Source organism: Anabrus simplex, chromosome 1, assembly GCF_040414725.1.
Source record: "Anabrus simplex isolate iqAnaSimp1 chromosome 1, ASM4041472v1, whole genome shotgun sequence".
Lineage (NCBI taxonomy): Eukaryota > Metazoa > Arthropoda > Insecta > Orthoptera > Tettigoniidae > Anabrus > Anabrus simplex.
The window spans coordinates 789,334,166-789,349,994 of record NC_090265.1 but is presented as its reverse complement, the minus strand read 5'-3'; the positions used below and the strand labels follow the sequence as shown (position 1 = coordinate 789,349,994).

The window sequence follows — 15,829 nt, the reverse complement described above, 5'->3', positions numbered from 1 at the left end:
CTATCTCTGTTATTTTCTGGTCCGGTGTTGGACCAGCTGTAGAGCGAGTCTCTTTCCCGAGGCTCGTTCGCTGTCCAGCCAGGTTTTGCTTCGCGTAGCTTGTTGGCGTGAAGCCAGTGCATTGTTGTCCATCATGGATGTTGGATGTGTCTTGCGATGGCTCATTTCTAGAGCATCAAAATACCACAGCATGCCGCTGTAATTCATAAAGTATGGGGGCTAATGCCCTCAATGGTTATTAATTATTCTTCTGGTAGTGGACGTCCGCAACTTATTTACTAATTCTACCTTTTCAAAAGTTGTGAGTATAAGATCCCGGCTGACGCCATGCGTCAGCTTCTACTCAAGGACAAAAATGTAAGTTATTTACTTCAAGATTGTTATTATTTTCTTTTCCTCCTGGAGTTGGATTGCCTCGTCTCAAAATCTTAATTAAATTAGCGGATATTATTCCGTCCTACGAGTACCAATTCTGATAGATCTTCATTTCAAATTCACTTGGAAATTTCGTAACGTGAAAAGTATTCGGCTTACTGATTGCACTTTTCAACCTCCGTACCGCAGGAAGAATTCTCCCAAAACCTGTTTATGCCTCTGCATTTTTGTGCGAGAAATGGCTTCGTTGTAAATCTTATTTCTGTTTTGGATCATGTAAATGACATGTTATTAATAAGCCAGGACATAATTTTGCTAATGTGTAGTCGTCCGCTGTAAAAATTGAGACCACGCGATTTTCTCAGGAAATCAGAATTTCCTTATTCTTTTAATTTTCCATCTCTGATGTTTCTTTTATGGTTCTGTAGCTCTTGTTTTGTTGTCTCCATGGCAACCGTCACCCATGGGGACGAGTTGTTGGGATGTTTATTTTTAAAAAAACCTAAGATTTGAAGAGTTGACTTGGGAGTAGCCTGAAGTTTGAGCTGTTTTTCTCTTACCTTTTCGTTTATTAATTTATTGGAGTGCATTCGCTCTGTATTAATGATATATGTAATTGTGTTGAAATGGGCGTGGCCCCAGTGATTGGAGTGCATTCGCTCTGTATTAATGATAAATGTAATTGTGTTGAGGTGGGCGTGGTCCTTGTGATTGAGTGTGTGACTCTTAAATTTTGGTGTTTGATGATTAATTTGTGCGGGTTGTCCCCCAAGTTAGGGTCGTCTTGGTGACCTGTTTAAAGTTAACCTTTGTGTCTCTTTTCGTTTTTGTACTGGCGTTCGGTCTACGTTCCTTTTACCCTTCCTGTAGTCCCCTTGAGATCTGGTTCCTTCGGGAGAATTTCGTGGCCTCTCATTATTAAGACTGGTAATAAACTGAAAAGCAAGAAAACCTGTAAAAAATTTGAAATTAATCTGCTGGAAAAATTGTTTATTTTAGGGGCTTCTGCCAGGTGATAATTTTTCTTCTTTAATTCATTTATTCATTTAGTAATATAATAGGCGGATTCGGCGGCCACCTCCTCCTCCGGCTCTCGGGAGAGGCCTCCACCTCCCGCGGGAAATTTGAATTTTGGCGGGAAATTTGAATTTTGGCGCGAGATTTGAATTTGTAAACAAAGCCACGTGCATTTTGACAGCTGTCATCTACAACAACGCATCGCTAACCTCACTGCTGCCATATTAACGGGCTAAACCTTAGTGCTACCAACTTAACCTCACTAGCGCGAGATTTGAATTTGTAAACAAATCCACGTGTTTTTTGACAGCCACGTGCTTTTTGACAACAACGTATCGCAAACCTCAGTGCAGCCATATTGACGGACCTAAACCTTAGTGGTACCAACTTAACCTCACTAGCGCGAGATTTAAATTGGTAAACAAATCCACGTGCTTTTTTGACAGCTGTCATCCGCCATCTTTAAACTACAGAGCACCGTGCTGCCCTCTTTATCGCAGTAGCTTCAAATTCGTCACCTATCATCCGCAGTGCTGCCATCTTAACGGGCCTAAACCTTAGTGCTACCAACATAAACTCACTAGCGTGAGATTTGAATCGGTAAACAAAGCCCCGTGAAATTTTGACAGCTGTCATCCGCCATCTTTAATCAAGAGAGCGCCGTGCTGCACTCTATGTGGTGGCGGCAAATTCGAAGTGCTTTACAAACTCACGTGCTTTTGTCATCCGCCATCTTTAATCCAGAGAGGACCGTGCTGCCCTCTTTGTGGCGGTGGCAAATTCCACGTGCTCTTGTTTGGAAACAAACTCACGTGCTTTTTCTGACAGCTGTCATCCGCCATCTTTAATCAAGAGAGCGCCGTGCTGCTATCTTTAGCTAGATACCTTTGAAATGTGGTGGTGGCAAATTCCACGTTCTCTTGTTTGGAAACAAAGCTACGTGCTTTTTTGACAGCTGTCATCCGCCATCTTTAATCTAGAGAGCACCGTGCTGCCCTCTTCAATCAAGAGAGCACAGTGCTGCACCCTTTAGCTAGATACCTTAGAAATGTGGTGGCGGCAATTTAAAATTGTATCCAGCAGCCATCTTTAATCAACAGATCAACAGTGTTCGATTCTAGTCTTGTTATGTTTCAATCTAATTTTCTTAGAACAAAGGTATCCCCTCACGTGTTGTATTGAGTACAGTGTTCAATTCTAGTCTTGATCACTTATTTCGTGATCTGAACACATCAGACAATGTTCTAATCACATGTTGAAGTTAACAACATCGAGAACAGTGTTCGATTCTAGTTGTTTAGTGATCTGAACACATCAATCAATGTTCTGAATCACTTATGTAGTGTTCTGATCACATGTTAAGGTTAACGACTTCGAGTGCAGTGTTCGATTCAAGACTTGTTATGTTTCAATCTGATCTTCTTAGAACAAAGGTATTCCCTGACATGTTGTATCGAGTACAGTGTTCGGTTCTACTTGTTTAGTGATCTGAACACATCAATTAATGTTCTGATCACATGTTGAGGTTAACAACATCGAGTGCAGTGTTCGATTCTAGTCTTGTTATGTTTCAATCTGATTAAATGTTCTAATCACATGTTGAAGTTAACGGCATCGATTTTAGTCTTGCTAGGTTTCAATCTGATCTTCTTAGAACAAAGGTGTCCCCTGACATGTTGTATCGAGTACCGTGTTCGATTCTAGTCTTGATCACTTGTTTAGCGATCTGAACACATCAATCAATGTTCTAGTTACATGTTGAAGCTAACGGCATTGATTCTAGTCATGTTTCAATCTGATTTTTTTAGAACAAAGGTATCCCCTGACATGCTGTATCGAGTACCGTGTTCGATTCTAGCCTTGATCACTTGTTTGGTGATCTGAACGCATCAATCAATGTTCTAGTCACATGTTGAAGTTAACGGCATCGATTCTAGTCTTGTTATGTTTCAATCTGATTTTCTTAGAACAAAGGTATCCCCTGGCATGTTCTAAACACATGTTGTATCGAGTACCGTGTTCGATTCTAGTCTTGATCACTTGTTTAGTGATCTGAACACATCAATCAACGTTCTAATCATAGGTTGAAGATAACAACATCGATTTTAGTCTTGTAATGTTTCTTTCGTAATCCGCAAGTCTAAACATGCATAATAATGTTATCGCTGCACACTCTTGCCTTCGCGATGCGTGTTCGATAAGGCTATGCCTTGACAGAGGAGGAGGAGGCGGAGGTGGTAGGGGAGGAGGAGGAGGAGGAAGAACAGGAGGTAGAGGAGGTGTCGTATAGTCTCCTTCAAGATAGTAGATGAGAGGTTAGGTTAGCGAATGCACTAATGTTTAATGATGATAGCTAACGGAATTTCAAATTATCCGTCACCACAATTCAAAGGGATAGCAGCACGGTGCTCTGTTGATTAAAGATGGCATCTAGATAGAATTTCAAATTACCGCCACCACATGTTCAATGTATGTAGCTAGAGATAGCAGCACGATGCTCTGTTGAATAAAGATGGCGGATGATAGCTAACGGAAGTTTTTTCAAATTATCCGCCACCACATGTTAAATGTATGTAGCTAAAGATAGCAGTACGATGCTTCGTTGATTAAAGATGGCAGATGACAGATGACAGTAGTATAATAGGACAGTTCGGCGGCCACCTCCTCCGGCTCTCGGGAGAGGCCTCCACCTCCCGCGGGAAATTTGAATTTTGGCGGGAATATTGAATTTTGGCGCGAGATTTGAATTTGTAAAAAAGCCACGTGCTTTTTGACAGCTGTCATCGACAACAACGCATCGCTAACCTCACTCCTGCCATCTTGACGGGCCTAAACCTCAGTGGTACCAACTTAACCTAACTAGCGCGAAATTTGAATTAGTAAACAAAGCCACGTGCTTTTTGGCAGCCACGTGCTTTTTGACAGACAACAACGCATCGCTATCCTCACTGCTGCCATCTTGACGGGACTAAACCTCAGTAGTACCAACTTAACCTAACTAGGGCGAGATTTGAATTTGTAAACAAATCCACGTGTTTTTTGACAGCCACGTGCTTTTTGACAGACAACAACGTATCGCAAACCTCAGTGCAGCCATCTTGACGGACCTAAACCTCAGTGCTACCAACTTAACCTCACTGGCGCGAGATTTAAATCGGTAAATAAATCCACGTGCTTTCTTGACAGCTGTCATCCGCCATCTTTAATCAAGAGAGCACCGTGCTGCACTCTATGTGGTGGCGGCAATTTGAAAATTCTACATGCTCTTGTTTGGAAACAAACTCACGTGCTTTTTTGACAGCCGTCATCCGCCATCTTTAATCAACAGAGCACAGTGCTGCCCTCTTTAGCTACTATCTCCCGGTTCGAATCCCACTATCGGCAGCCCTGAAGATGGTTTTCCGTAGTTTCCCATTTTCACACCAGGCAAATGCCGGGGCTGTACCTTAATTATGGCCACGGCCGTTTCCTTCCACTTCCTAGGCCTTTCCTATCCCATCGTCGCCATAAGACCTATCTGTGTCGGTGCGACGTAAAGCAAATAGCAAAAAAAAAAAAGAGTTATTTTACTACTTAAGTTACAATATTCGTCTACTTCCTGTAAGACTTCATTTCCTCATTAATACTTCCTGCATCACCTGACTTCGTTTGATTGCACTCCATTACTTTTGTATTGGACTGATTTATTTTCATCTCGTACTCCTTACCCACGACTCTGTCCATACCATTCAGCAATTTCTCGAGATCTTCTTCAGTCTCAGATAAAATAACAATATCATCAGCAAATCTCAGGGTTTTGATTTCCTCTCCTTGGATTGTGATTCCCTTCCCAAATGTATCTTTGATTTCCTTTACTGACTGTTCTTTATAGACACTGGAAAGTAGAGGGGACAAAATGCAACCTTGCCTCACTCCTTTATGTAATGCTGCTTCTTTCTCAAAGCTCTCGATTCTTATCACTGCAGACTGATTTTTATACAGATTGTAGATAATTCTTCGTTCTCGGTATCTGATCCCGATCCCCTTCAGAATCTCAAATAGCTTGGTGCAATCAACATTATCGAATGCCTTTTCAAGATCTACAAACGCCATGTGTGTGGGCTTGTCCTTCTTAATTCGATCCTCTAAGATATGACGTAAAGTCAGGATTGCTTCACATGTTCCTACATTTCTTCTGAAGCCAAATTGACCTTCTCCCAAATCAGTTTCAACTTGTCTTTCCATTCTTCTGTAAATAATAACTTACGTGTTAAAGTTGCCATTGGTACTTTCATGGCCCGTACTTATAGACTGCAGGTCTCGTTCACGTATACAGCCCTCTTTTTTGTGGTGTTTGAACCAAGTATTAGCAAGGACTAAATTATGATCGGTACAGAATTCAGCCAGCCGACTTCCTCTTTCATTCATTTGTCCCAATCCAAATTCTCCTACTGTATTACCTTCTCTTCCTTGGCCTACCACTGCATTCCGGTCTCCCATCACAATTAGATTCTCGTCTCCTTTCACATATTGTACTAAATCTTCTATCTTTTCATATATTCTTTCGATTCCTTCATCATCTGCTGAACTAATAGGCATACAGATCTGTACTATTGTAGTAGACATTGGTTTGGTGCATATCTTGACAACAATAATCCTTTCACTATTCTGTTCATAGTAGCTTACTGCCATATTTTCTTATTAATTATTAAACCAACTCTTACGTTTCCTCTGTTTGATTTTGTGTTGATGATTCTGTAGTCGTCTGACCAAAAATCCTGCTCTTCCTGCCAACGTACTTCACTTATACCAACTAGATCTAACTTTAGTCTATCCATCTCCCTTTTCAGATTCTCTAACCTACCACAACGATTCAAACTTCTAACATTCCACGCTCCGACTCGCAGAATGTCAGTATCCATCTTCCTGATGACCGCCCCCTCCCGTGTAGTCCCCACCCGGAGATCCGATTGGGGGACTATTTTACCTCCGGAATATTTTACCTGGAAGGTGGTGGTGGTGATTTTTGTTTTAAGAGGAAGTATAATGAGGTAATCATCCTCTCTGAACAAATAAGTGGAAGAGAATTTTAAAATATAAAAACGAAAGTATTTATTCAATAAAGTAATTTGGGAACGCAGTACAAAATACAACAAAAAACAATTATAGAATTAGGCCGAAAGGATTACTAACGTATCAAAAGGGAACGTACGTTCCCTGAGTAACAGTACACTTGTAATTTATATTCCCTTGATAAGTCCACTGTCGCACATAAAGCGGATGACGAGATCAGCAGTAGTCGCGTCATCGGCTAGTATGCGTTCGAGTGTTTCCTGCAGGCCGAGGCTCCGTCTTAGGCCAGAGAGATCGGCGCACTCTGTGAGGATGTGGGCCACGGTGAAGTCGGCACCACAAGAACACACTGGGGGGGGTCTTCCCTCTTTAGGAGATAAGAGTGCGTGGATCGTAAATGACCTATCCTCAGCCTGCATAGTACTATGGCCTCTCTCCGTGAAGGTCGGAAAGAGAACCGCCACACGGTAGTTGTCTTCTTAATTGCTCTCAGTTTGTTGGGAGTTCGGATATCTAGCCTCTCCGATTCCCAGGACGCCAAGATGGTTCGACGTAGCTGAGAACCAATAGTAGGTACACTGACTGGTCTCGGAGGTAAAAGTACAGCTTCCTTTGCAGCTTCATCCACAAGTTCGTTTCCCGCAATCCCAACGTGGCTTGGAAGCCACGCGAAAGTGATTCTGGTGCCAGCATCCCATAACCTGGCTAAAAGGTCATGTATCTGCCGCACCAGTGGGTGTTGCGAGAAACAGGTTTCAATAGACTACAGAGACCTTAACGAATCGGTACACAACAGAAAGTGGCTTCTTTCGTCACGCAGTGCAAACTGCAGAGCCTTTAAGATGGCGTATAGCTCTGCAGTATACACGCTACATACTTTCGGGAGCGAGATCTTCGTGCTGATATCATCAATGACGAAAAAGCAACCAACATTATCTCCGATATTTGAACCATCCGTGAAGATAAGTCTCGCAGCCGGATATTGGTGAACAAAGTCCTGGAAATACCTCCGATAAACGGAGGAATCCGTGTTCACCTTGGGTCCACGTAGCAGATCTAGACGTATATCCGGTCTCGGAACCAACCACGGAGCTACCTCGCTAAGAGTTCTTTCAAGGCAACCACCGATATCAATATTCAAATCATGACACAAGCTATCAATCCGAAACCCAACCGGCCGTGTGGCATTCGGCCGGTCTTGGTACCGCTGGTGGTATTGCGTACGATAGATGCATTGATAGCTTGGGTGTAGCGGCATTTCACAAATTTTGGCAGCGTACGTGAGGAGTAACTCCTGCCTCCTTATCCGTAAGGGTGGAACTCCCATTTCAGCGAGTAGGCTGGAAATGGGGCTAGTACGGAAAGCACCCGTTGCCAACCTTACTCCACTATGGTGAATACTGTCTAAAAGGCTCAGCGTAGATTTTGATGCTGAGCCATAAGCCGCACTTCCATAGTCAATCCGGGAGAGGACCGTAGCCGTGTAAAATCGCAGCAGTACCGCACGGTCAGCCCCCCACGAAGTGCCGCTGAGAAACTTAAGCATGGTAAGTCCCTTCATGCAGGCAACCTTCAACTGACGGATGTGGGGCTGCCACGTAAGACTCTTATCAAAATGGAGACCCAGGAATCTGCAGGTGTCAAACACTGGTAAGACACTGTTTCGCAAGCGGAGCTCTGGTTCGGGATGCACTGGCCGACATCGACAGAAGTGTACAACAGAGGTTTTCGCTGCTGAAAATCGAAAACCGTGTTGCAGGGCCCATCTGTCGACTCGGTTAATAGCTTGCTGTAGCTGTCTCTCCGCAAACGCCACCCTTCCGGAGCTGTAATGTAGAGCTAAGTCGTCTACATACAGCGAAGGAACGACTGCGGGCCCAGCAGCGGCAACTATGCCGTTGATGGCGATTGCGAACAGCGTGACACTCAGTACCGGTCCCTGAGGTACTCCATTTTCCTGAACGTAATATTGAGAAAATGCGGTCCCTACTCGGACTCGAAAGAGACGGAGGGACATGAAGTTCTCAATAAACGTTGGCAAATTTCTCCGAAATCCCCACTGGTGTTGTCTGGAGAGAATCCCATATCGCCATGTAGTGTCGTAAGCTTTCTCCAGGTCAAAAAACACGGCGACTAGGTGTTCCTTCCGGAGAAAGGCCTCCTGAATGGCGCTCTCCAGTCTGACCAGGTGATCAGTGGCAGACCGATGAGAGCGAAAACCACACTGGTAGTTAGACAAGAGACCCCCCCTTTTCCATGGCCCACACAAGACGCTGGTTAACCATCCGTTCAAATAGCTTACAGAGGCCATTTGTAAGGCATATTGGCCTATGACTATCCAGAAGTTTTGGATCTTTACCTGGCTTGGGAATAGGTATCACAATTCCCTCACGCCATTGAGATGGAAACACTCCCTCACTCCATATTCTGTTGAATAGGGTGAGGATATCCTTGAGACATCTGCCACTCAAATGCTTAAGCATTTGATTATATGGATTTTGTCCGGTCCAGGAGCCGTATCTCTGCATAGCGCGAGTGCACTCCGCAACTCCCACTCCGTGAAGGGCACGTTGTAGGGATGCGAAGCACTAGAGGCAAAAGAGAGATGGTGTGCCTCTGCTTCGCGCTTAATTGGGAGAAATGGAGGGTCGTATCTCCTAGAGCTGGACGTATCTGCGAAATGTGACGCGATGTGGTCGGCAATGACTGAAGGAATCGTAACTATATCTCCATTAATGTAGATTCCGGGTACTGAGGGCACATTCTGTACTCCGACAATACGGCGGAGTTTTGTCCACACTTGTGATGACGGAGTATGTGCCGTGATGGATGACACATACTTTTCCCACGTAGATTTCTTACTTTCTTGAATCAAAAAACGGGCCTTCGCACGCAGACGCTTAAATGTGATATGATTGGCCATCGTAGGATTCCGACGATAATGCTTAAAAGCCCGTCGGCGATCACGTATGGCTGCTGCAATTTCGTCCGTCCACCATGGGACCTGTTTCCGGCGATGAATATCGGGTGAGGAAGGAATTGTTTCCTCTGCAGCAGCCAAAATTCCAGTAGTAATGGAAGAAACGTGGTCGTCAACAGACTCCAGCATATCATCAGCCATCACTGCGCATTTTGTAAATTCTGGCCAGTTTTCCCGCCGAAGTAACCAGCGCTTGGGTACTTCGAACTGTCTTTGATTCAAGAGAGACAGAATTATCGGGAAGTGGTCACTATCACAGAGGTCGTCGTGTACTTGCCACCGTAGCAGGGGAACTAGCGCACGGCTGCACAGAGTGACATCCAGGTTTGAGAATCTGCCATGCGCGCTGCTGAAATGTGTCGGTTCCCCTGTATTAAGCACGCAAAGATTGAATAGATTGATCATTCGCTCGAGCATCCTCCCCCTAGAACAGGAGGACGGAGAACCCCACAGTATGTTACGGGCGTTCACGTCTCCCAGCATGAGGAAAGGAGGAGGCAGCTGACTGATCAAATCTTGTAGTGCACGAATGTCGAGGTTATAATCCGGTGGAAAGTACACGTTGCAAACCGTTGTCATTACTGGCAACGGAGTGCGAACTGCAACTGCATCTAGCTGAGTACGGAGCGGTACTTCTTCGCTGAAGATGTCGGAACGAACTAGGGTACAAACGCCCCCAGTTGCTGCGCCATCCACAGCTAATCTGTCTTTGGAATAAAGACGATATCCTCTCATAGTCGTGTCGTGTCCAGGTTTCAAACGAGATGCCTGTAGACAGACTATGGAGGCCGCGTAGACGGATATCAATTGACGTAACTCAGCTAGGCGACAGTGATAACTACTGCAGTTCCACTGCAATAGTGCCATTGTGTGGATAGGTAAAGCCTAGAATTCAGAGCAATTTCTTGCCCTTCGATCGGTCTATTACCTGCCAGGTTCCGCCGTCTTTGTCGGTATCTTTATTGTCACAATCACCATCAACGACAATGAGTGGTACAGTCTCCATTATCTCCTCAGAAGAAGGAGGCACGGTAACTGGACACTCCGCGGACGGTGATCTCACTGTTCGGGAATAGTGGGCCTTCTTCCTGGGAGAAGTAGGTTCTCCAGAAAGTGAACGAACAAGAGGGCGTCGGGGCCTCTCGCTCTTGCCCACCGTTTCTCTCTTTTTTGGAGGAGAGAAGGCAGATGGCTTGCCGGATTTCTTCGGGGATCCAATGGACCCCGACTGAGTTGGAGAAGGCTTCTTCTCCAATTTCTTAAGGGAGCTCTGTGGCTTCCCTTTCTCCTCCTTTGTAATCTGGGCATTGGAAGGAGGGCTGGAATTTTCAGCCGTATTTGGGGAAGTCTTTCCCCCCGCCCTGTTGGGGGAGGACTTCCCAGCCGAGCGTTCCTGGGAAACAGCCTCCCCAGGCAACGTAGGCAATAACGCACTTTTCGTTCCTTCAGCTGTTAAAACTCCAGTTTCCTTAGCGATTTTCTTTTGTTGCTGGCTTTGACTTCTTGATGCGTTTTCAATACTGCTGTTCTGTATAAAACTCTGTGGAGTGATCCGCACATTTGCGACCTTTTCAGCAAAGGAGATGGAGAACTCCGGAGCAGCCATGGATTTGAACTTCCTCCGGGCGTCTGGATAAGATAGCTTATCCAGCGTTTTTACCTCCTGGATCTTCTTCTCCTGCTTGAATGTGGGGCACTCCTTCGAGATAGGAGCATGCGCACCCGGGCAGTTGACGCACACAGGTGGTGGTGTGCGTTCAACCCCAGCATGCTCACACTTCCCACACATTTTGCAGGTCGTCGAACCTGTACATCGCAATGAGGTGTGGCCAAACTTTTGACAGTTGTAGCACCTCATTGGTGCCGGAATATATGGACGAACAGTCAAGCGATACATTGCCACTTTTATCCGTTCAGGTATGGTCTCGGCGTCGAAGGTAAGGATGAAAGCACCCGTATCGAGTAGCTTATCACCCACACGCCTCTTCAACCTCTTCGCGTCGGTTACACCCCGACGTGCTAGGTACCGGATCATCGTATCATCGGAAGACTTAACCAAATCCCTGTGGAATATAACTCCATTGCAGGAGTTAAGGGTTTGGTGCTTCTCGATTTTCACCTCTACCTTTCCGAATAACTTGGCTTTAAGTAGCCGTCTGGACTGTTCAGCCGTAAATATCTTGATAAGTACGGATCCATCACGGAGCTTGCGCATCTCGTCGACTTCACCAGCAACAATTTCTTCGATGGAATTGCTGATTATGAAAGGACATTCATCAAGGAAACTCTTACCATCGACCCTGGAAGCAACCAGGAATCGAGGAAGACGTTCGTCACTTACATAATCTACTGGAACTGGAGTATACTGCTTGCGTTTCTTGCCTATTTTTGACGCCGTTTTTTGAAGGGTGCCACCCTTTGAATTTGTTGAAAAAGAAGAGAGAGGTTCCGTTTCTTGGTCCCACGAGTACTCACGGAAATATGAGGTCGACCTCCGGCAGAGCCAAGGAGATTTACCGGAGACAAGGCTATATACTCCAGAGGGTGCCCGGTATCTGGAGGGGGTCGCTAGGAACTACTCACCCAGTAGCCATGTATCACCTCGCCACGACCCGAAACTTGTGATTGGGGGAGGATAAAACCTCCGTTCTAACCTAATCTACCCGAGGCAGAGGGGGTGGCCAGACAGGAAGAGGAATGAAATTAAAGAAGGTGAGAATAGAAGGGTAGAAATAGTGATGAAGAATAAAGAGCACAGAAACCTCTCAAGCAACTCGGGGGACACCTTGTTAGTCTGGCCCTACACCGAGGCCAATCCAGCATGGGAAACCCTGAGCTGGCACAGCCCTCGGGATCGACAAGCACACAAGCCCCCACACCGACGTCAAGGTCATGGTGTCCCTAGAGGGGGTTAACCGGAAGGAAGCCATCATCAGTACATCATACATACAGAGAGAGCTGCATGTCCTCGGGAGTTAGTTACGACTGTAGTTTCCCGTTGACCGGGCGAGTTGGCCGTGCGCGTAGAGGCGCGCGGCTGTGAGCTTGCATCCGGGAGATAGTAGGTTCGAATCCCACTATCGGCAGCCCCGAAAATGGTTTTCCGTGGTTTCCCATTTTCACACCAGGCAAATGCTGGGGCTGTACCTTAATCAAGGCCACGGCCGCTTCCTTCCAAGTCCTAGGCCTTTCCCATCCCATCGTCGCCATAAGACCTATCTGTGTCGGTGCGACGTAAAGCCCCTAGAAAAAAAAAGTTTCCCGTTGCTTTCAGAGCAGTATCAACACAGCTAAGCCATGCTGAGTATTATTACAATACCATATCAGTCAATCATCTAGACTGCCACCCTTGTATCTTCCGAAAGGCTGCTATCCCCCTTTCGATGAACCATTCGTTAGTCTGGTCTCTCGACAGATACCCATCCGATATGGTTGCACCTGCGGCTCTGCTATCTGTTTCATTGAGACATGCAAGCCTCCCCACCGCGGCAAGGTCACATGGTTCGCAGGGGAGGCCTGTTGTCTTAACGGCTAATTCTTTTCTTTATTTTCCTTAATTATTAACACAATTATCAGCGGAAATACGCACAAAATGTCGTTAGTCGCGGCTAACCGATTTGTTTAGCTACACAGCAAGTAGTGGACACTTTGCATGTGCTGTGAGCAAGGGTGGCAGAAGTATATTTTTTGCCAAGGTCATGGACACTGAGATATGAGTATGACTCACCCGCTTGCCGCGCGCATTCGTCAGTCTGGCAGTCTCTTTAGTGCCTGTTAGCTTGTTAGTGTGTAGTCAAATACTAAAAGATTTTTAATTGTATTATCACGCCGTACTTCTCTTGAATCGCAATAAATGTTTAATATTGTTCCTTTGGTGAAAGTTTTTTGTATGGTATTGAATAAAAATCTCAAATAACTATTATTACCGCACATAATTTGGTAAACTGTCAACCTCTGTCGAAATTCGCTCAGGGAGCATAAAAAACTTACCATTTTGTAACTTTTTCAGTTTTGATGCTCGCTATCTCCCACAAATCCCGGTACTTATTGTTGGCTGTACACCCCCCCCCCCTCAATTCTAATTCCCGATCGCCACTACTGGCTTTGTATTCTGCATTAATTTACTCCATAGGTATTTGAAACAGTCCACAATTTCAAGGACTTGACCATCAATTTTCACAACACCTTTCCCTTGTCTTTCTCCTCTTCATAATATACATACATATATATATATATATATATATATATTGCTAGTTGCTTTACGTCGCACCGACACAGATAGGTCTTATGGCGACGATGGGAAAAGGAAGGGCTAGGAGTGGGAAGGAAGCGGTCGTGGCCTTAATTAAGGTACAGCCCCTGGTGTGAAAATGGGAAACCACGGAAAACCATCTTCAAGGCTGCCGACAGTGGGGTTCGAACCTATTATCTCCCGAATACTGGATACTGGCCGCACTTAAGCGACTGCAGCTATCGAGCTCGGTCTCCTCTTGATATCACCATGGTCTTGCTTTATTGTGCTCCGATTTTCATACCATATTTTTCAGTTTTTTTTTTTTTTTTTTTTGTCAGTGCATCAAGCTGTTCTTGTACTTTTTTTTGCTGTTCGTTCCCCAGATCACAATATCGTCTGCGTCTATGGTAACATTTACCCTTACACAATCAAAATAAATTGCAATCACCTATAACTGAATAGCGCCCACACCAAGAAAATTGACACCGTCCTGTATCAGACGATGTTGATTATCAGCTGTGACATTAAAACAACCCCTCCGCACTAGCTTCCAGTCCTTAGCAACATCCTTCCACGCCGCATGAACAATCTCACCCGAGAAGCAAGTAAAGTACAGGCCAATAATCGCTTCAACCCGACTGAAATCCAGACACTCTCCTTTGCTGCTGGCTCAAAAACTGATGAAAGAAACTACTGTGGACTGCGAACTTGGAATGGAAAATGGACTGCTAAGGCCCCCGACGAATGGAGATCGATCTTTGACCCTGGGCAGCCCCCGCCCGTGTTTCATCTCCCGTGGAGTGTATGTGCCATACTAAACAGAGTGCGCACTGGGCATGGAAGAAGCGGCTCTACAATGTATTCTTGGGGTCCGCGACCGTCTCCAATCTGTGACTGTGGTGAAGAACTCTTGACAATGCAGCACATCACCTTCAGGTGCCCACATAGAGCCTTCCGCGGAACTCTCGACGACCTCCTGACAGCTTCAACAACGGCTATTCAATGGCTGCAACAACTGGACATCCTAATTTCGATTTCATTTTTAATTTGTTAATTTATGTATTTACTTATATTTTATATCATTTTTGTATTTTTGTACTTCTTCTTTCTATTTTTCTGTATTGTACATAACTCTCTCGGTTTTTACTTTAGGTTTTACCTTGACTTTTCATATTTATTCTATTTTGTACATTATTTGTTGCGTTCGCATGTTAATCAATTTGTGCGCGGGTTATCTTGTACCATAAGCTAAATAAATAAAGAAACCTATAACTCATACCATGAACCGTCACAGAACTTACCAGAGACCAGATTTAGCCACGTGTTCCCGGAACTTTCTGGTCCGCAGCATGTACATCAAGGTGCTACTGAACACCATGAAGACGCCAGTTCTCTGTCCTGATGACAGCTTGACTCGAGCCTCCCTCTGTGCCAGGTTGAACAGCCACTCCAGCATCTGCAATCAGGAACCAAATGCTATTACTGCAATCAATCAATCAATCAATCAATCAATCAATCAATCAATCAATCAATCAATCAATCAATCAATCAATCAATCAATCAATCAATCAATCAATCAATCAATCAATCAATCAATCAATCAATCAATCAATCACTACTGATCTGCATTTAGAGCAGTCGTTCGGGTGGAAAATTCCTTATCTGTCGCTCCCCCTCGAATTGTTTTGAAAATAAAATACAGCCCATGTTACTCACCGGCAATGTAGCTTTCTATAGGTGAAGTAATTTTTAAAATCGGTTCAGTAGTTTTTGAGTCTATCCGTTACAAACAAATATACGCATTTTTCCTCTTTATAATATCAGTATAGAAGTATACATTAGATCCCTACACATGCGTTTGCCGTCAGAAAGGGCATCCAGCCGTAAAACAGGGTCAAATCCACATGTACGACACAGTTCGCACCCGCAACCCCACAGGTGTGGGTAAAGCGATAGAAGAAGAAGAAGATACTCATTTTAAAAATTCACTCGCTTTTTTATTCTTTTCACCCCCTTAAGTGTATTTTCCAAAAAGAGTGTGTTCATTTTTAAAGGAGATTCCAAGTACCAATTTTAAAGTCTGTAACATCATTTTTTGAGATATATGTATCCTCATATAAATAATTCAACTCCTTCCTCACTTCTCCCCCACCCCCCACCCCTTAAGTGGA

The 15,829-nt window shown here is 44.7% G+C and overlaps 1 protein-coding gene across 4 annotated transcripts in view; it reads right to left on the bottom strand.

Moving 5' to 3' along the window:
• LOC136873501 (transmembrane protein 135) overlaps positions 1-15,829 on the bottom strand; it is a 277,976-nt gene that overhangs the window by 58,510 nt on the left and 203,637 nt on the right. For all 4 annotated transcript variants that reach the window (XM_067146708.2, XM_067146707.2, XM_067146706.2 and 1 more), the window contains exon 4: positions 14,960-15,114. In XM_067146708.2, coding sequence (XP_067002809.2) covers positions 14,960-15,114 — 155 coding nt within the window. The remainder of the gene's footprint in view (positions 1-14,959; positions 15,115-15,829) is intronic.